The sequence below is a fragment of the Pelmatolapia mariae genome, linkage group LG10_11 (genome assembly GCF_036321145.2).
Source record: "Pelmatolapia mariae isolate MD_Pm_ZW linkage group LG10_11, Pm_UMD_F_2, whole genome shotgun sequence".
In the NCBI taxonomy this organism is placed as follows: Eukaryota; Metazoa; Chordata; class Actinopteri; order Cichliformes; family Cichlidae; genus Pelmatolapia; species Pelmatolapia mariae.
The window spans coordinates 2008664-2029981 of record NC_086236.1 but is presented as its reverse complement, the minus strand read 5'-3'; the positions used below and the strand labels follow the sequence as shown (position 1 = coordinate 2029981).

Below are 21318 nucleotides of genomic sequence, written 5' to 3'. Positions count from 1 at the left end.
TTTCTTTTTGCATAAACAAGGAATTTGTCTTGCTATCGTGTTACAAACAGTCGCATAAAAATAAAAAAAAATATGAATATTTAGCTATGAAAAACATAATATTTATACCAATATCACACATAATATATCACTCTCCCCACTGAGAAAAAGAGAGACTATGAGGTTTGGGGCTTTTATGCTTTGTTAAGTTTGTGAAATAGTCCAGCTGCATGGGGAAAGAAACTGGTACTGATGGACTGCGGCTTCCTGCCAGAGGTTAGTGGGACTAAAAATTTATGTCATGTGGGAATGGCAATCTCGCATGTCTGTCACAGTGTCCCAGAGGTGTACTAGTAGTACAAACTGTACTGTGATGGGTCCATCTTCCAGATTTAATGTTATGCCAAGAGAACAAAAAGTGGCTTTTCAACATATTGTCTGCCTAAATATAAATATAATATATAAATATCCATGTAAAAGATGGTCATAGATTCTGATTCTGAAAAGGAAAGCCAATGCAGAAGTGCCTGACACCTGCATTTTTTTTAATACATGTCAGCAGAAGACCGCTCCTCTGGATGAAAAATCTAGTTTGGAAGTCTGTAGGAAACAACCTTAACATTAAGTTATTTAATGAGCTTTATACATACTTGATGAGTTTTGGTCTTACACCATAGTTTTAAGTCTTATAAATTCAACATGATGATCACCCTGTTAATGGTCCCACAGAAAAACAGAATAAAACACAGTGTGATTTAGGGCATTGTTACTTTATAATTGGCATGTTGCTGTCATATAAGCATGGCACGTCTTTCAAAAAACTTGAGGGCAATAGAAAAAATGCTCAGTGGAACTTTACTGGCCAGTGGGTGCATCACAGATGGCATCATATATACATCAAATCAGCAGCACAAACAATGCACCTTTTTGGACTTGGACACCTCTTATGAACACTGATGGGCTCTTTATTTCCTTCAGATTTCCCAACTTTGTCAACCAATCACAGATCTAGTTCTGTTAACGGGACCTTGGGACTCGGTGGTGTCACGTTCTTTATCATCCAGGGCCTCACAAACCTCGATGAGAAAAAGACAATCCTTTTTTCCATCCTGTTGCTGATTTACATCATGATCCTGGGAGGAAACAGCATCATCATCTATGTGGTACAGATAACAGTTTAATCAAACTTGTCTTAGTCTAATAAAGATGAGGTGAGCTGAGTTGAGGTGAGGATGTGACGATTACCATCTATGTCTTTCCTGCTGCAGTCACTGACGGATCCAAAGCTCAACTCTCCACTATACTTCTTCCTCTGCAACCTCTCCTTTGTGGACATGGTCTACACCACAACCACCATCCCCAACATGCTATCTGGCTTACTGACAGATATCTTAACCATCTCTGTCCTGGGCTGCTTCCTCCAGATGTACTTCTTCATTCAGTTATCTGTTACGGGCCGAGCTATTCTCACAGTCATGGCATACGATCGCTACGTGGCGATCTGCAACCCTCTGCAATACAACAGCATCATGACCAGACCTGTCCGACTGCTACTTGTTGCAGGAGCCTGGGGATTTGGTGCAGTTTGCACTCTTCCTGCTACTGTGATTGCCTTTGAGAGGCCTTACTGTGGCCCAAATGTGGTGAAACATGCCTGGTGCGACCCATCTTCTGTAAGGCGGCTTGTGTGCACTGACACCTCTTTGGATAACATTGTGTCTCTCTCTTTTGCAATGGTGGCGCTGCTGACCACAGGTGTCTTCATACTCTCCTCCTACATCTTGATTGGGTTTTCCATATCCAGGATGGTTGTTGCTCAGAGGCTGAAGGCATTCAGAACATGTGCTGCCCACCTGACTGTGGTGTCCATCTCTTATGCAGCAGCCTCATTTGTATACATTTCCTACCGAGTGGGAAACTTTTCACCAGAGGTAAAAACTTTGCTTTGCTTTCTCTGTAATGTCTTAGTGTAGTACTCTGTAATGGTCTTAAGCCACCCCTCATTTATTTCTATTTTTGGTAGGAAAACAAGAAATACGTGCAGAGATTTACTGAAACAAACAAACCAAAATGGAAATACAGTATCTATGGCAAAAACAGCATTTGGACATTTTTAATGAGCTGTCGATATTTGGTATAACCACATTTATTTTCCACCTTTTCTTCCTCAGCAGAACCAGGACTCTCATGGACAAGCTTTCATGTAAACTGCCCTGAGTGGGTTAGGGTACTTGTTGTTTCTAAATTGGCCTAGGTGTGAATGAGAGCGTGAGATGAGCAAAAAAGAAGCCAGTGGGTAAAGAGGAAATTTGAAAGACTTTCAGAAAGCCTGGAGAACTATTTGTCAAGGCTACTTTAAAGGAAAACATAAAGAAATGTGGTTTAACACTTTTGCACAGTACTATACGTCAAAAGGTTTTCAAGTGTCAGAAGAAACGACATTAACAGTAACATTAAGAGTTTGGTGACATTGCTCAAAGTAAGTCTAAAGAGCTTAGAAAGAAAGCAGCTGGACTTCTTTAAGCTTCTTGAAGGCATTTCCCCTTTCATTTGAGAAGCTTCTTCATTTGAGAAGCTTGAAGTCATCTAGGTCATCCTACCACGACCTGGATGAGGGAAAGTTACTTTTAAAATGTATTCCACTACAGATATATTACAGATTTATTACTATTACAATGCCAACTAGATTATTAAATCATAATATAAAATGAGTAACAGTAGGGTGGACATTAGGTAAGGCTGCACTTTTTGCAGTGATCTTGTATAGAAGACTGTTTCTGTATCAGTCTAAGGAGCTTGGAAAGCTTCTCATCCGAGAAGCTTCTTCAGTTCTGACTATGATGACCTGGATGACTGAGAACCTTCACAGACATATTTCTGGATCAGTAATTTGTTTTCTTTTTGTCTGTTAATAATCATGTGGAACTGCACATGATTATTTGCAACTAGCAAGTTGATAATGCTATCCATCAGTCTAAAACCACCATGTTAATATGTGGAGAACCTGAAGGCTGCTCAAAAAAGATTATATTTTAAATATTTGTTCAGTTCAAGTTAGTTCAAAATATCTTTTTTTTTCTTAAAGAAATCTACTGCATCATGTATAATTTATGTCATGTGTAATTTCCATTGCAAATATTAATCACAGTTAAATTAAGAGTGGATGGCAGTAAAACCCCCGGAGCTGTGATGTCATCAAGTACAGTGCCGTTCCAATTGTGGAACGATCGCACTGCGTTCTCGGGAAGTCTGGACTCCTGTGTGAACTTACGAAGTCCGGACAAGCGAAAACGCGAGTACGGACTTGCTTACATGAGGATTTAGAAAAGGCCTAACAATCTGCAGTCTATGAACTAACCTCAGCTAACGCCAGCTAACAATGTTAGCTCGGTGGCGAGTATCCTTCATTAAAAGTAATAAAAATCACACAGCAATAGTATATCGAAGATACTGAAGTTTCGCCCGTCCCATTCTTCTTATGAGGTGGTGTCGGAATTTCCAAGAAATGCATTCCTTTTTTTTTTTTTTTTTTTGCCTGTCCCATTTGGTTCTTTAGCCGTCAGAATTATTGTCTGAAGGCCAACGAGGATACGCAACGGATTTACTTTACCAAGTGGACTATCACGGCCTTGCCGTATTGGTCCATTTGATCGACCTTTGTTGTTATTATTTATTTTATTTTATTTTCAGTTGTTACAGATGGGACAGACATGACTAGGGGATAGGAAAGGGAGAAAGAAAGAGAGGAAGGGAAAAAAGAGAGGGGAAGAGGGACAGTGAGAAAGGGCACTTAAAAAGAGAACGAGAGAAAGAAGGAAAAAAAACCTCCTGGATCACCTGTTGAGAGAAAAAGAAGAGAAGCGCACAATGTGCTTTGAGGTAGCAGCCAAGAAAGGTGTAGTTTATGTCTATGGACAGTGAACACCCGTGTGCACACCTGTGTGGATCAGCGCGCTTGTAGTCAAATGGTTTCCCCATGTAATGGTCTGCTAGAGGGTGTGGAGGGCCATAGCCCCGTCCCCCAGGGCATGAAGCAGGCATAGAGGAGATCCAGGCTCCAGACATCCAGAGGTCCCAGAGTGCGACAGCCCAAGGAGGACCACCGGAGGGGCATCCATGCACCCTCCCGGAAAGAGCTGAGGAGAGCCCCAGACGAGGGGTCACCCAGCAGCCACGGAGCAGAAGCCAGAGGGGGTGCCGGCTCTGCATTCAAGAAATGCATTCCTGCTTGTGCACTGCTGGCTGTTGGGCTGGCTCTGGGTCAGCCCAAAAGCTGATGCCACCAACATTAACAGGACGCTTACATTACACCCTTTTAGTGTGTGTTTTGTTTGGGTTTCCAGCAATCAGAATCAGATAAACTACAAATACCAGATGGAAATTGAGTAAAAAGAAGAAGAAAAAAGGACCTGCTGCGAATTGTACTTGAACCCAGGCCGGCTGCTCATAGCCATGCGATATATGGCTACATGCTCATCCAACTGAGCTAAACCTGTGCCAAGTGCGTTTAATCACCAAAATTGGAGAAGGCATAGAGAGGGGATAGCCTAACATATGAAACCGGAAATGACTGCTGTGTATTCTATTTATTTCAGCAAAGTAACTGTATTCTGATTACCACCTATTTAAATGGTAACTGTAACGGAATACAGTTACTCATATTTTGTATTTTAAATACATAACGCTGGTACATGTACTCTGTTACTCCCCAACACTCTTAACAACCAGGTGATATGTTAAATCACCTTGTGGATACAAGAAACCACGACAAACCAAAAGTACTTGCATCATTACTGTGATAAGACTTTGATATGACTTCCACCACAGAGCTGGATACTTTCATAATGATTCTGGTTTAAATCCCAGGGAAAAAAAAGTCACGCCAGTTTTTACCAAGAGCCATGCAGCATGACCCCTGGGTAAAAAAACATTCATTCTAATGGACCAGATGGACCAGCAATGTCATCCTCGAGTGTATAAACAGATGAATTAAGCATTACATCTGACTCTGTTTCAGGTGCGGATCATTGTGTCTGTGCTGTACTCTGCTCTGACTCCATTCCTGAACCCGATGATCTATAGTCTGAGGAACAAAGAGCTGCAAGAGTCTATCAGAAGAACTTTGAGCAGGTTCAGACCTGCAGCTGTGTTACCCACCAAGGAAATCAGCACTTTGTCCTGATCAAGTGTCTCACACAAAACATATTTAGAAATGGTGATCTTTTAATTACATGGTTGATTGTGCCAATAATAATAGTAGATGTCCAATTGTTTATGTACTGATGAGCTCATATATAAAATCTACTGATAAAGTACTGCATTAATTAGTTAACATTTTGTCATTCTGGTTCCCTTGTCTCTGTCACTTTCTTTTAATGTTTGAAATAAAGTCAATGTTAACACAACCTTTAAACGTTTTTTACATTTCTCTTCAGCTACACCAGACAGTACAGCAGTAAGCTGTGAATCTTGAAGCTGTTATATTGTTAAATAGTCGTTAACAGAGACTACATGCGTTATCTGGGTCATTCATGAAGTGATTGGCTTACACCCAAGTGTTCTTATGACTATTTTACAGTTAAATAATAATTAATATTTAATTATTATAATTATTACAGAGAATTTGTTAAGCAGTTCCTGCCCCAAGTGGAGGAGTTTAAGTATCTCAGGGTCTTGTTCACGAGTGACGGGAGAAGGGAGCTGGAGATCGACAGACGTACCGGTCTGTTGTAGTGAAAAGAGAGCTGAGTGTAAAAGCGAAGCTCTCAATTTACCGGTCGATCTACGTCCCTACCCTCACCTATGGTCCACGAGCTGTGGGTAGTGACCGAAAGAAACGAGATCGCGAATACATGCGGCGGAAAGGAGCCAGTCGAGGAGGCTCAGGCATCTGACAAGGATGCCTTCTGGGTGCCTCCTGGGTGAGGTTTTCCAGGCATGTCCCACTGGGAGGAGGTCCCGGGGCAGACCCAGGGCACGCTGGAGAGATTATATCTCTCGGCTGACCTGGGAACGCCTTGGTGTTCCCCCGGACAAGCTGGAGGAGGTGGCTGGGGAGAGGGAGGTCTGGGCTTCTCTGCTTGGGCTGCTGCCCCCGCGACCCGGCCCCATATAAGCAGAAGAAGATGGCTGGATGGATTATTAAGAAATTTGTGATTCTTGCCAGACAAAATGTCCAAGTATCATTAACATTAATTTTGCACAGAACTTCTTTTTGCAAGAATCTTCTCGGTGGCCTTTGTTGAGGGAACTAGTGTGACAGGTACAGTCAGCTGTTTGTTTTTTCTTTTTCTTTTTTTTTACAAAAAACTGATGCAATTTCATGAACTTAGAATTAATTTATTAAAAATACATAGAAGCCAGTCTCCTGAATTGAAGCCGTGCAGGGTTCTAACACACCAAAATGTGCATAAACATGCTCATTCATGGTTTCCATAGGATTATGCACTTAAATTGACAGCACTAAGAAAACACAATTTAGCTCACTGCGATCAGCACTTCGCTCTCACACTGCAGGCTTACTTGTTGTTCCTAGAGTATTTAAAAGTAGAATGGGAGGCAGAGCCTTCAGTTTTCAGGCCCCTCTTCTGTGGAACCAGCTTCCAGTTTGGATTCAGGAGACAGACACTATCTCTACTTTTAAGAAACTTTCCTTTTTGCTAAAGCATATAGTTAGGGCTGGACCAGGTAACCCTGAATCTTCCCTTAGTTATGCTGCAATAGATGTAGGCTGCTGGGGGATTCCCATGACTGAGTTTTTCCTTTTCAGTCACCTTTCTCACTCACTATGTGTTAACAGACCTCTCTGCATTGAATCCTATCTGTTATTCATCTCTGTCTCTCTTCCACAGCAGGTCTTTATCCTGTCTTCCTTCTCTCAACCCAACCAATCACAGCAGATGGCCCCGCCCCTCCCTGAGCCTGGTTCTGCTGGAGGTTTCTTCCTGTTAAAAGGGAGTTTTTCCTTCCCACTGTCGCCAAAGTGCTTGCTCATAGGGGGTCATATGATTATTGGGTTTTCTCTGTATCTATTATTGAACGATCTGCTGTACAACATAAAGCGCCTTGAGGCAACTGTTGTTGTGATTTGGTGCTGTATAAATAAAATTGAATTGAATGCTCTAGAAATTTCTAGGAACAAAAATATGAAAATATGCTGCTGAAATGTCACCTTTAGGCTTTCATCAAAAGTGTCTCACTGGCACTGGAAAAAAAATGAAAAAAATAAACCACACTAAAGTTGATGCTTTTGGAGCTGGGGATTTTTTTAGACCGTTATAAATGTTTAAATTTTTCCCTCTTATCTTCCCTACACTTTAAAACACTAATATGGCCTCATTGAACAATACAAAAATGAGGACTTTTAAAGATCATGCACTCAAATAGTGGCCAGATAACACAATAATGAATAATGACAAACAAGCTGAAGTGATGCTCACTTTATTGACATACTCCAGGGGTAGGCAACCTTTCTGATGATGAGTGCCATCTAAAATTTCCTCAGAAGTCAATGTGCCATATTGTTACTTTAGCAATAAATTTAATTACGCTCTATATGCGAGCTAATTTGCATGCCAGCTCTGGCACGCGTTCCCAGCGTTGCCGACACCTGATATACACCTACTTGACCCACTGTAGGATATTCATTTAATACTTTGGTATAAAGAGGTGTAACCACACTCAGCAATTTTATCACAACTAGTCCACAATTTGTCCCCATAAAGTACCTCTGATAAGGAAAAGGTCTGATCAGTTTCCAAAGTACTTTGGACATGTTAGCATAAACAAAGACAAAAAGGAAGCTTAGTTCACCAGTAACTCTGTTACAGATGACACAAGAATTGTTTCTTTACATAAGACTCTTATTTACTTAATATATTTAATCTATGATTAATAATGATTTCTAAAGTAAACTTATGTGCCTCTTCTGGATCTCAGAGGTGAAGGTTGGGGTGCAAGTACTTTACCATACAGAAAACAGATGATGTATTGTGTTTTGCCTTGTTTACCAAACGTAGCAGTAGTCAATCTGACATTAAGTGATAATATGTTTTTGGTTAAATTAATTTGAAAAGGTTTCACTGGTGATTTGAGGGTGCTTTCAAGAAACCAAACATTTTTACATTTCTCTTATAAGCAAAGCGAGAACTTCCATTCATCCATTCTGAATGGATGAGAAATGGATGTGTGGTGCTGTGAAAGTCAAAAGTTAAAGAAATAATGGATTGCTGGAAAGTTTATGATTATCAGATTATTTTAACCCGACATCAGTAACCTGACAGAGGTTAAAACATGTTTCTAAGGAGATTTCAGCATGGTAGTTTAGAAAGGTGTTAGGAAAAATGTACATACAAAAATTAAACCTAAAATTCTGAAGTATACAAGTGTCAAAGTAACAATATGCAATTAAACGCATACAATATTGCCATTGCATAATAAGATCACAAATTTCAACACAAAGTTCAACTGAATGAGTAGCTTGAGGTGTGTAAAAATCACAGTCAGTTTCCTATATTAAATTATAACTCAAAGCCTGTTAAACACAGTTAAAAGATCAGTTTCTTATAGCTAAAAAGGAAATTGCCCTGCGGGAAAAGGAAGTAATTTTTTCCTTGTAAAAATGACAGTGATTTTTTCTCTAACGGCTTTGATCTGAAGTCCGTAAATAATGGCGTTTAAAGAAGGTGGAACCACGTGGAACAGGATGGATGCCAGCTTCCTATTGTCTGAATGGTTCTCAAACCGATGAAGAATGATGATGATGTTTCCTGACAGAAGCAGAATGATGTACACGGCCAGGTGAGTGGCACAGGTTTGCAGGGCTTTACTGTTCAGAGCCTGGTTTTTCCTACTCAAACACACCATGGCAATCCTCAGGTAGGTGATCGTCACACTGCACAGTGAGCAGGCCATTGTGGCCATGGCGGAGCCGAGGCCATAGACGTGGTTGATGAGAACATTTTCACATGAGAGCTTGAACAAGGAGGCGTTGTCGCAGAACGGGTTGCTGATGGTGCGTCTACAGCGAGACAAGCGAACGCTGAGGCCCACGAGAATCGCAATGATGAAGAAGGTCACAGACCAGGCACCGAGCGACAGCGCCACCACCGTCCTGTTGGTCATGATGGTGGCATACCGTAGTGGGTTGCATATGGCCATGTAACGATCAAATGCCATGATAATGAGCACGGTGTGAGAGGTGCCTCCATGAAAGTGGGCACAGAAGGCCTGAATGGCACACTCATAATAATGAATGTAGCGGTGTGACATCGGAGTGAGAACATCCTTGAGTATGCGAGGGACTACAGTCGTGGCCCCGAATACATCATTGATACTCATGTTGCAGAAGAGCAGGTACATTGGCTGGTGGAGGGTCCTCTCTTTAAGTATCAGCACCACCAGGCTGATGTTGGACACCATGATAAAGATGTAGATGGTGAGGAGGAAGAAGAAGGCAGGGACGGAGGAAATGGGGCTGACCTGTAACCCCTCCAGTTGTAGAATATCCAGATTAAGAGTCTCATTTTCCATACTGGACCCTAGAGAAGGTCAGAGAGAAGAGGCACTTTTAGAGGCAGAAAAGTGATTTGAAAATGGACACACAGCTTCAGGTGAGGCCTGGTCACTTGCCATTCCATGATAAAAGAAGCAGATATAACATATGAAGTTGATTCAAACTGTTGAGCTTTAATTTTATAGCTTCTCACTGTCATCTTAAATATGAGGCCCAAAGAGAAGCCAAATAGCAAAATAAATCAGAGAGGAAGCAAAAAAGTCATGACTGCCCAAATCAACAAATGGGTACAATGTTAGAAATAATTAATGTACTGGTTGAATCAACAACACCAAATGACCTGAAAGATCACAGAAGACAAATGAAATGCAGAGTAGCAGGATTATTTCCATGGTTAAGGGGAAAAACATGACATAACATTTAGCCAAATCAAAAACACTTTTGACGGGGTTGCTACAATCAAGATGTGCCGTCATAAATGGAAATAAAGGGAGTTTACAACAAGCTGCAAACCACTTTTTAGACTAAAGAAGAGGAAGACCATATTAAACTCTGCCAGACAACATCTGAAAGAGTCTGCACACGTCTGAAAAGATTCTTTGAACAGATGAAACTAGTGGAACTGGGTCAACTTTTTAGCAGCACTGATGCAAGGACTGCTTCTAACCTGCTGTGCTAGTGTGAACAATGTGGACAGAATAAGTTAGAGAAACCAACTAGGAACCCGCAGAGTGCCAGCTGAGATGCCGGCACCTCTCAGACAAAGCCATTTGTTGAAGCGGCTGTATGACACTTTCTACAGGTGGAATAAGAGCAGTAATCAACATCTGCACACGTATTGCCTGTAACAAGTAAACAGATTATTTTGTGTAAGTCAATACTTTTTACAAATGTCGTATAATTAATGTCCTCACTTGTTGCAGTACAAGCAAGATAAAAATAATATATGAATAAAGTTCAGTTTCACCACTGAGTTAAATTTACATAGACAGTTCACCAGTTCAGAAAATAATAGAAACTGAAGGGAACTGCACCTATTACAAAAATAAATTTCAACTTCATGTCAGAAACAGAAAAACAGCATGAACTTTGCCTTATCTGACATTTGCATGAACCCATTTCATCCATTTCATTTTTTAAGGAAAAAATATAGGTAATGTAATGTAGTAAATAGTGTAATATAGAAAACATGAAGAATTATGTCCCTTTCTGAGTTAGTCTGTGTTTAAAAAAACTGAATAAAAATCTTTTATACAAAGCATTCACGCATCCATAACCTCTTGATGCATGTAAGTGTTGTTCACTCAAACACAGCAAAACATCTCAAATCTCATTAGATTCAGAAGCATACAGTGAATGTATGTGTGACTGTATCAGGTTTACCTCTGCTGATGCTGATGTGACTGTTCTCCAGGCAGACAGAATGTAAAATGACAGACATGTTAAATAAGCTGTCAGAGCCCCTCCCCGTCTCCAATTAGGGATGTCTTCTGCTGAGTTTGGTGGCCTGTAGGGCAACACATCTCTGAGTGCCCTTTTCTCTATGTGGACAATAAGAATGATGCTTTTTAAAAAAATGTCTTGATGCATGCTCAATCATCCAGGTAAGTCAATCCTAGATGAAGTGCTACGTCCAGATGAACAGATTCAACCTGTTCAACCTTTTGGGATTTTTTTTTAAAAAAACTTTATTTCCACATGCATAGCTCAAAGGAGCAGTGTGGGATTTAGCAGTGAAGTTGCATATTACAACTAACTGAAGTCAGTGAAATGCGACATAAGAAATGGAAAAGAGCCTACCTAATCATCACCTGATGTACCATCTAGGTTGTGGTTGTGGTTTGTTTTATTATGTATCAGACAAAGTCTCATATTTTGGCATTACAGTTTTACAGTTACACGGTTTTAAAGGTCCTTAAATGAGCTTTAAATAGCTCACCATAGATAACATAGATAAGATTGTCTTAACAGATTATATTTCTGCAGTTTGAGAACTTTGTGTCCATCTTTGTCTCACAAAAGCAGGTGTGTCTATGACGTTAAGTGCGACTGACTTAGTTTTAATGTCTGAGGTTTTAGAGACATGGTGAAGGATCTAGTTTACTATGTCATTACTGCAGTTAAACAGAATCAGAGTCTACTGGATCGATGACTGGCCGCATTCTTCTGTCACAAAAGCAGGTTTGAACCACACACAAATTTATTGCCACCTTTGTGACACATGACAGATTTTCCATTTTCTTTCAGATCAATATGGGAATACTATGGAATATTAAATATGCAGTGCAGTTTGCAGTTAAAACAGTGTATGCAGACCTCACCAATCTGTTCCACATAGCAGATAGAAAGGAAGCATGGGCCCAACAGCACAGTTATATCTAAAACATTATAGAACTCCTTTGAAAAAGAAATCCAATGCAGTGTGGCAAAAATATGTTGCTTGTTCATGGTCAGCTTTGTATTAAATTTGGAGCAAGTACAAACAAAATGTAGTAAAGATGACCGCTTGAAGAAAATATGCAAATTTCCCTTCTCATTTGTGATATAGGGTTACATGCCTGGCAATACACCAGAGGAGACAACATCATCAACTCAACAGTAATTGCAACTGTTGAATTGCAATTACTGTTGCAACTCAACAGTTGCAAAGGTTTATGTTAAGATATTCATGTACTCATGTTGTACAGTATGTTTGACAGAGACGGTGTTTTGGTTGTCACCACAAGGAGGCACTGTTTGTTGTAAGGGCGCTATGCTGCGTTGTCATGCCCCAAAATAAGAAGAAGTGTACCCCCAACAAAATGGCACCCAGGAGAAAGGTTTTGCCGCAGGTTCAATAAAATTCCCAAATTGTTAAGGACATTTTTGCCTCCGTCATTTTCTCCTTCGAGTTGATCGCTGTCGATGCTGCAATACTCAACAGTTTACACTCAAATTTTGGACAATGTTCTCATTTAATTAATTGAAAGCAGGCTTGGTGATGATTTGGTTATTTTTAAGGTTTGTAAGGCATCTTGCTGCAGAGAAAAGATTATTAAAGTTCTACTTCATGAAACTCATTTGAACTTTATACTTTATATTAATTATTATTTCATTATTGTTTATCTAATGAAAACAACAGTCACCAAAAGTTAGCTTAATATTGTAAGATAAATACCCTACAGAATGATACAGGACAGGCGTGGCAGTTCAAAAGCAATGCCAGAACACAGTCTGGATGCCAATCCAACAGAAAAGTTATGCTAGAAATGGAATATAATTCAGTTTATTTAAACTTTGATTACATGACTCCAAATCACAACAATAGTCACCTCACGGTGCTTTCATACCATTTTAATACAATGCTCCAGCCTGCAAAGTTGATTTATTAATGCATATGTACTGCAGAGTCCTACTTTGGATGATTCCAACACTGAAAATAAAACTGAACAAATTACCCACAAGTGTGTTTAACTATTCCTCATAAACATGAACAATTTTTGCCTGACTTCTTTGATCTACATCTCATAATTAACAGCATTCATTGCTGGACCTAACCTAACCTAATGGAGGCTAACAATGGAGAAGCAATGGAGCATGATAGTGACAGTGCCTGACACAAACATGATGACGTCCATAGCCAGTTGGTCTGGATGGTGGAGTATCTCAGAGGTCAAAGCCTTGGTCATGAGAACAATGTGAAAGGCGCTTGTAACTGAACACACGAGGCCTGAATGACAATGCAGTGGTCACACTGATCTCACCTGAGAATAAATGTGTCACTTAGCCTATTGAAATTATCGTTGTGGCCCCAAACAGAATTAATAATTTGACATGCATTTTCCTTTCAGGGTGTTGGGCCATCTTGAAGAGCCACTGGACTCTGGCTGTACAAGCACTGACAGCAGCCCGTTGTTCATTTCCATGACTGATACTGGATTGCCCGATCAAATCTCTGAATGCAACTGGCCCCTCTCCTACCATCACTGTGTGCTCACGCAGCTTGTAGGAAAGGTTTAGTGTGGTGAGAAGGTGGAGCTAAAAACCTGAGAGAAAACAAAAAAAAGAAACTAACGATAGATGCAACAAAGTGTGTCAAATTAACGACATGTTAGCTGCCAGTTCTGCTTCACCATGAACAGTAGAACCAGCAACAACTAGTAACAACTAGTAACCAGGCCTCACAGTCACAGGAGGCTTCTGCTAGTATCTGCTGTGGGGAAGGGAGGGAGAGATAGGAGAAGGTGAAATTCAATTGGTATGAAAATAGATGGAGGGAAATAATAAGCAGTGATGAGCGATACCACTGGTTTCTTTTTCCAGTCTAATAAAGTAAAATTCAGGCTGGAATTGACGATATTGATCCAATACTGATTCTACTGATTCTAGATTCTATTGTCTTTGTGGTAAAAAGAAAAACAAAAAAAGAAACAGCTGGCACTGCATTACTTTGTTTGTGTCAGGGGGCACAATCCTACATGAGGGTGGACCAATTTTTGGCGAAGCATGTTTTGGGGTTTAAAAGCCACATAGTCCCGGGTTTTAGAGAAAATGCGTCTCACCTACTCCAATATTGGGATTTCCTTACCTGGATGATCACATACAGACTGACAGGGTCTCCCTGTAACCACTGGTTGTCAGGCAGACACCAACTGGTGTCTGGTGTGACTGAGACCTTAACTGCATTATATTGAGGGGAATGCAGATGTCTGAGGTGAACTGCTGTGATGTATTTACTTAGTAAAATACACGAAAGAAATCAGGATTTGAGAAATAAAAAAAATGAAAGGCAGAAAAATGTACTGTAAATATATTTATTTATTTATTGAGAATATGAATCATTTCCCTTCAGTCACAGTCACTGTATTCCTCGTGAACATGATAAACATTTTTTGTCTGACTGCTTTGATCTGCATCCCATAGATAACAGCATTCAGTGCTGGAGGAACCACATGGAACATCATGGAGGCTAACTTCCTTTGGTCTGTCAAATGTGGGAAGCGATGGAGGAGCACCATGATGGTGGATGACACAAACATGATGACATACATAGTCAGGTGGGTGGTGTAGGTCTGGAGCGCCCGGCTGTTCAGTGCCTTGCTCTTGCTGCTCAGACACACCATGGCGATCCTCAGGTAGGTGATAATGACGCTGCCAACGGAGGAGCCCAGCAGAAGGACAGTGTAGCCGAGACCGTAAATGTTATTGATGAGGATGCTTTCACAGGAGAGCTTAAACAAAGAGGCATTGTCACAGAAAGGGTTAAATATGATCCACCTGCAGCGTGACAGGCGAACGCTGAGGCCCACGAGGATTGTCACCATCATGAAGATTACTGCCCAGGCCAAGACCGACAGCTTCACCACCATCCAGTTGGTCATGATGGTGGCGTACTGCAGCGGGTTGCAGATTGCCACATAGCGATCAAAAGCCATGATCATGAGTATAGTGTGAGAGGCACCTGCATAAATGTGAACACAAAAGGCCTGAATGACACAGTCGACATAGTGGATGTACCGATCTGAGCTGGGAATAAACATATCCCTCAGCATACGTGGAAAGATTGTTGTGGCTCCAAATACATCATTAATGCTCATGTTACAGAAGAGCAGATACATGGGCTGGTGGAGGCTACTATCCAGCGTGATCAGGATCACCAGGACAATGTTGGAAAACATGGTGAAGATATAGATGAGGAGGAGGAGGATGAAAGCAGGAATGGAAGCATCTGGGCTGACCTGTAAACCTTCTAAGAGCAGGATATCTAAAGTCTGGTTTTCCATAGTGCAGAAGGTTAATTTCAGCCTGGAGAGAAGACAAGAAAACATGTTTATTTTCAAACTTTAAAGTGATTTTAAAGTGTTTTTGAAAGATACTATTCTCTTGAAGAAAAAAAAACTTGTGGTAGTATTTTAGCTTCCACAGGTCTTTGGTGTGTGCCATGCCTTTTTGGATTTTGACTGTTTTATTTAGTAATTCCTGATCTCTTTAAAATTCTATTGGTTTCACGACATTCTCTTGTTAGTTTTGATTGACCCACCCTCATTAGTTTCCCCTGAGCTTAATCTGCCACACATCCCAAATCATGATCAGTTTCCTCAGTTTGTATATACCTCTCACTGGCTTTTCAGTTGTCCTGGTTTTTTTTCTTCCACATTTGCATTTTCCCACCTGTCTTGTCGGTGGAGAGTGTAGAAATTGCCACTTTGTGACATTTTTTCAGTATGTTTGTGAAGCCTGCTTGAATTAAAGATTTGGGATAGGGATTTTATTTCTGTTCCTTGGTGATGCACTATACATGCTTCCCTTAGGCAGTATCATCAGAAGACATAGCAAACATTTTCGCTGCTATGCTGATGACACCCAGCTTTATCTATACATGAAGCCAGATAACACACACCAATTAGTTATACTGCAGGAATGTCTTAAAGACATAAAGACCTGGATGGCCGCTAACTTTCTGCTTCTTAATTCAGATCAAACTGAGGTTATTGTACTCGGCCCTGAAAATCTTAGAAATATGGTATCTAACCAGATTCTTACTCTGGATGGCATTACCTTGGCCTCCAGTAACACTGTGAGGAACCTTGGAGTCATTTTTGACCTTCAATGCACATATTAAACAAATATGTAGGACTGCTTTCTTCCACAAATATCTATTAGAAACATTGTATCTCAGAGTGATGAAAAACTAGCACATTATTACCTCTAGGCTGGACTACTGTAATTCATTAGCGACATGCTCCTGGGCCTGGAGACCCAGTGTTTTGTGTTATCATTATTTGCATTCTGTAATTTAGTGGGTTTTAATGGTTTAGTTTTGTATTTCTAGTTCCATTAGTCATTCTTTATTGTTTTTTTGTTGTTTTCTGGTCTGTAGGTTATGTTACTCTGCCTCCCTTGTTTCTCTTGTGTTACTTCTAGTCATCCTTGTCTCTGTGTTCGTGTGTTTCCTGTTTTACTTTAACAGTCTTTGTCCTGTGTCAGTGTATTCTGTTTTGCTTCCTCGTGGGTCTCATCGTGTCTGATTAGTCACAGCTGTGATCCTGTTTGCTATCTCCTCGTTAACCTCTGTGTGTATATATAGTGTAAATTTCTCTCTGTTCCTCGTTGCACCGTCTGCATATCATCATCCGGGTTGCCTCTGCTTTTCCTCCATCAGCTTACCCCCTATCTGGTCTCAGGTTCTGTGTTATTCTTGGTTTTCCCCAGTCAAGGTTTCTGTTAGTTTTCTCACTTCCTCCTGTTTCAGTGTATTGCAGCCAGAAATAAAAGCTCACCTTTCATTATCATCCAACCTCGTCTCTGTGCCTGCTTTTGGGTCCCCAATCTCCTCACACCATACCGTCTGCTTCGGCAGGCGTGACAGTATCAGGATCTCCTAAAAACTCCCTGAAAAGCCTAAAGTTAACCCAACAAGCTGCAGCAAGACTCCTGACAGGCACTAGAAAGAGAGAGCAGATTTCTCCTGTATTGTCTTCTCTTCATTGGCTCCCTGTTAAATCCAGCGTCAAATTTAAAATCCTGCCTCTTTGCACATGATCTTGAATAATCAGGTCCCATCTTGTCTTATGGACTTGCAGTATCATATTACACCATTAGAACACTTCACTTTCCTGTTTAAAAGTAGAGAGAGAGGCAGAGCCTTCAGTTTTCAGGCCCCTCTTCTATTTAACAAGTTTCCAGTTTGATTTCGGGAGACAGACACTATCTCTACTTTTAAGATTGGTCTTAAAATATTCCCTTTTGATAAGAAGGAATGTAATCATTACATGGGTCTTTTTTTCTTTTTTGTCTCCCACTTCTCACTCCCAACTGGTCACAGTGCGAAATGAACTGAATATTCTCCACCAAGATGAGCACATCTTTTTAAATAAGGCTGTCCTGAAAAATGTAGCTTTTTGCTTCTTGTATTTAACCCAAAATGAAAATGCATCACACAACACTGCAGCTCCAGCCAAAAAGAAAAGGATGAAGAAAAGTGTAATTTAAATTTTACATTTCTGTTTAGGTAATAGAAATGCGAGAGTCATCAGGGAAACACAATGACATTAGATACCACTGAAAAACTAAAGACATAACTACTCTCTGGGGTTTCAAGGGATCTTCCAGAAATGGTAACCTGATGTTCCCCTGATGAGCCATCATCAGGTACAAACTTGATTTCAAAACTTGGTAAAAGAAACTATGCTTTATTGCCATTGTTTATGCAAGATCACAAATAAATTGAAAGTCAAATCGAAACTTTAAACATGTGATGCTTTTCCACTTCTTTTTTTTTTTTACAAGCACAATTTCTAAAGCTTGTTGTAGGAAATGAACAAATGTTCCTCTCTTGATAGAATTAGAATTCCTGAACTGAAGTTTCCTCATGTTGAGTTTTAGTTTGTTCATTGAAATTTCATTCCAAGTGTTTTTTTTTCAGCAGTATAAAGATTATAATGTGCACAGCAAAGGAAATTAGATTTAAAGTGCTCAAATGGAAAAATTAATCCTCTTTACATCCACCAGATCCCCATTAACCTTTCAAGGGTTAGGGTGAGGTTTTGTTTTAATTGCTTACTAACCAGACATACTTTCAGACCTTTTAAAAATGTTGGCTATTACTACTATCAGTAGATTACACAATGCGGTGTTAACCAAAATCCACTCCTAACTAATAACTCTGGGCAGGTCAACCACCTAAAATTGTTATTAATAAAAAACAAACAAACAAAAAAACAATCAGCCCAACACTAGTCTTTGGGTTTGCCTGTTGTTTACTCCTAAAACCACATTTTACTGATAGCTCAAACCACAAGCGTTAAGATTTTAATCAAAACTATGTAAACTACATACATATATAAATCAGAGAGCAAAGAAAGGCCATCCAACAACGAATTAGTGACATGAAGTCTTAACTCCACCAAATGCAACACAAATAAAACACAACAAAGGCTACACCCATTTTAGTCCATAGTAAGATCATGTGTGTGTTTGTGTCTCATACTCACCTCGGTTGACGTGAACCTCCTGATATCACACCTGAGGCTTGGCTGACATGTTTTTTATAATGTGAACATGGCCCTGATGCTGATGGTTTGTCGCGTGAGTAAACAGTAAGACCTCCCCTCCCCGGATGGCTGAACTCCTCACCCTATCCTATCTCTAAGGAGAAGCCAGCCACCCATTTCCACCACTTGTATCCGTGATTTTGTTCTTTCAGTCACTACCCACAGCTTGTGACCATAGGGTGAGGGTAGGGACATAGATCGACCAGTAAATTGAGAGCGCCCTCTCTTTACTACAACAGACTGGTGCAGCATCCGCATCACTGCAGCCACAGCACTGAGGCCACCCAAGTGAAAGCCTTCTGACACTTAGCTATGCCTAGAAATTCTGTTTATAAAAATGATGAAGAGAATCTATGACAAAGGGCAGCCCTGGCGGAGCTGGCTATGCAGACCAAGCACTTGCAATTGTTGTATAAGGATCAAATGGCCAGACACCGATACTCCTGAAGCACCTCCCACAGGAAACTCAGAGTGACATGGTCAAATGCCTTCTCCAAGTCCACAAAACACATGGAGACTGGTTGGGAAAACTCCACTGCGCCCTCAAGTATCATCGAGAGGATAAAGAGCTTATCCAGTCTTCCATGAAAAGGACAAAAACTTCATTCTTCCTCCTGTATCCAAGGTTCGATTAATGGACGGACTCTCCCTTCCAGCACTCTGGCATAAACTTTCCCAGGGAGGCTGAGGAGTGTGATCCCCCTATAGTTGGAACATGCCCTCTGGTCCCCTTTCTTAAAGATGGAAACCTGCACAGCGATGGGTGGCTGTAGCTCAGGTAGTAGAGCAGGGCACCAACTAACCAGATGGTTGTTGGTTTGATCCCAGTCTGCTCCACTCTGCATGCCAAATATCCTGAATATGAAGCTCTGGCAGAGGTGTGAGTTGAAGATCTCATGTACCAGGCCTCTGAGTGGCATTCCCAGCGCACCCTCACTATACATTTTAATCTGTCAGTAACAGATTAAAGGGATTTTTTGAATCTTTTATTTTGCGTATACAGAGCCGTTTAGTTGTGTAAATGTGCTAATCAGAAGAGTGAGGAGTTTTTTGTAATCTTTTGTCATCTGTGTAGACTTTTAGATCCCTCAGCTCAAGTGAGTGGTACTGGCTGGACTACTTGAAGGGAAATTGATGGCCCTATATATAGGCAGTCTCTGCTTGATTCAGGTGAGGGAGGAGAGGTGAGCTGTGTTACCGAATCCATGTACCTTTGACTTTTGTTAACTAAGTTACTTTAGGGGGAGTTTTAAGTTTCACATATGGAGTTCACTGTAAATAAATTGCTTACCTCTGGGAACCCAAAATGTCTGCTGAGTCTACTTCCCTACCACCTTCCGTGACGTTCTAGTCAGAATAACTCACGACGTAAAGATGATGAACATTTTTTGTCTGACTGCTTTGATCTGCATCTGGTAGATAACTGTATCACCAGTACTACTGTTTTCAAAATCCATCACGAGTCAGTCCATCCCAAAAAATACCAGAGGATGCCAAACGTGAAGACGGTTAAGTAAAAAATCTAAATACTTTTTTCGAAACAATTATCCAACACAAAATTTAAAATTATGTCTGAACACAGTTGCTGCCTTAAAATTTTCCCCAGTATTTTCTTTGAACAGAGATGGTATTCAGTGAAACATCTCCTAACCTGGGTGGTTAGGAGAGACAGGCTGGAGCCTTGTGTTGAATGTGTATAGGGCTTTGGAACGTGACATCGCGGGAGGGGGCGTGGCCAGGATTTTTGGTTGAGGTGTGATTTGTGTAGACCAAACAAAATGCTAACAATGGAGAGGAGCAAAAGCCAAGGTCGACAAATGTGTTTTATCTACTTTCAAATCCATTTATCACAAATGTAACAATCAACGAAAGTTAGCACATAGATGTAATTAATTTTTTTATGTATCCATAGAACGCTGCATGTTATATTCTAAATCTGCCTTTTCTTTTTCAGAAACCTGCCTGCAAAAAATGAACCTAAACTATGTAATGCAAGGATGTAATCACTTTCAAGATGGAGTAAGCATAAAGTTTGACTTTAAATGACAATTATAGACACCTAAAATGATAAGGAGATTCAGTTCATGCAGTTCATAAATCAATATATAAAACTAAAATAGAATGTATTTTTAGTGACACAGGACACAAACATGGAAGCAAGATATATAATTAGGATTATTTATAATAAATATGAATATATCATTGCAATTTCTTTAACCATAGAGATTAACTAAATCCTTCACATTAATACACTGAACTCACTATGTTATCCATCTAACAGAGCCTCCACATGTTCTCACTGTAATTTCCCCCTCATGAATGAATTTATCCTTGCACTAATGAATGTGAATGTTCGGGGGGAAATCGAATGCGTTTTACTTACAGTACTCATGCTGACTTACCTTTGTTTGAATGACGACGTACTTACGACTTGGAGCCTAATCTTGTACCCAAGCATTGGTGAATTTGATGTGCACCTCCAGAGATTTATAATTGCGAAACTGCAGCGCAGTTTCGCAAGTACTCTGTTTAATCTGCACTGGTCACTTCACTTTATTGTTATTGATATTTATATTTAAAAAGAGCAATACTGTAATTTTCTGCTGCTCATTCCTGTGCAATATCCCATCTGCCCATATTTCTTTTCAAGATTTTCTTATTTAATCACTAGTGTACATATATTTATATTTATAGATACATATATATTTAGTCATCTTTTCTCTTTTACCATGTCTCTCTAATATTTTGCTCTTTCCTATTTTTTATTTTATTTTATTATATTTTATTATATTT

At 40.2% G+C, this 21318-nt stretch overlaps 3 protein-coding genes across 3 annotated transcripts; 1 reads left to right on the top strand and 2 right to left on the bottom strand.

Moving 5' to 3' along the window:
* The first annotated feature begins 209 nt into the window (after positions 1–209).
* Positions 210–5161, top strand: or6at1 (odorant receptor, family 6, subfamily AT, member 1). Its single transcript, XM_063488138.1, has 4 exons — positions 210–255; positions 958–1142; positions 1248–1910; positions 4997–5161. Exons 1-4 carry the CDS (start codon positions 210–212, stop codon positions 5159–5161), a joined length of 1059 nt encoding a protein of 352 aa, XP_063344208.1.
* A 3386-nt stretch (positions 5162–8547) lies between these two features.
* Positions 8548–9510, bottom strand: LOC134637655 (olfactory receptor 52N5-like). Its single transcript, XM_063488136.1, has one exon. The coding sequence runs from the start codon at positions 9508–9510 to the stop codon at positions 8548–8550; it is 963 nt and encodes a 320-aa protein (XP_063344206.1).
* Positions 9511–14310: 4800 nt separating this feature from the next.
* On the bottom strand, positions 14311–15255 carry LOC134637652 (olfactory receptor 8G17-like). Its single transcript, XM_063488131.1, has one exon. It carries the CDS (start codon positions 15253–15255, stop codon positions 14311–14313), a length of 945 nt encoding a protein of 314 aa, XP_063344201.1.
* Positions 15256–21318: the final 6063 nt, after the last annotated feature.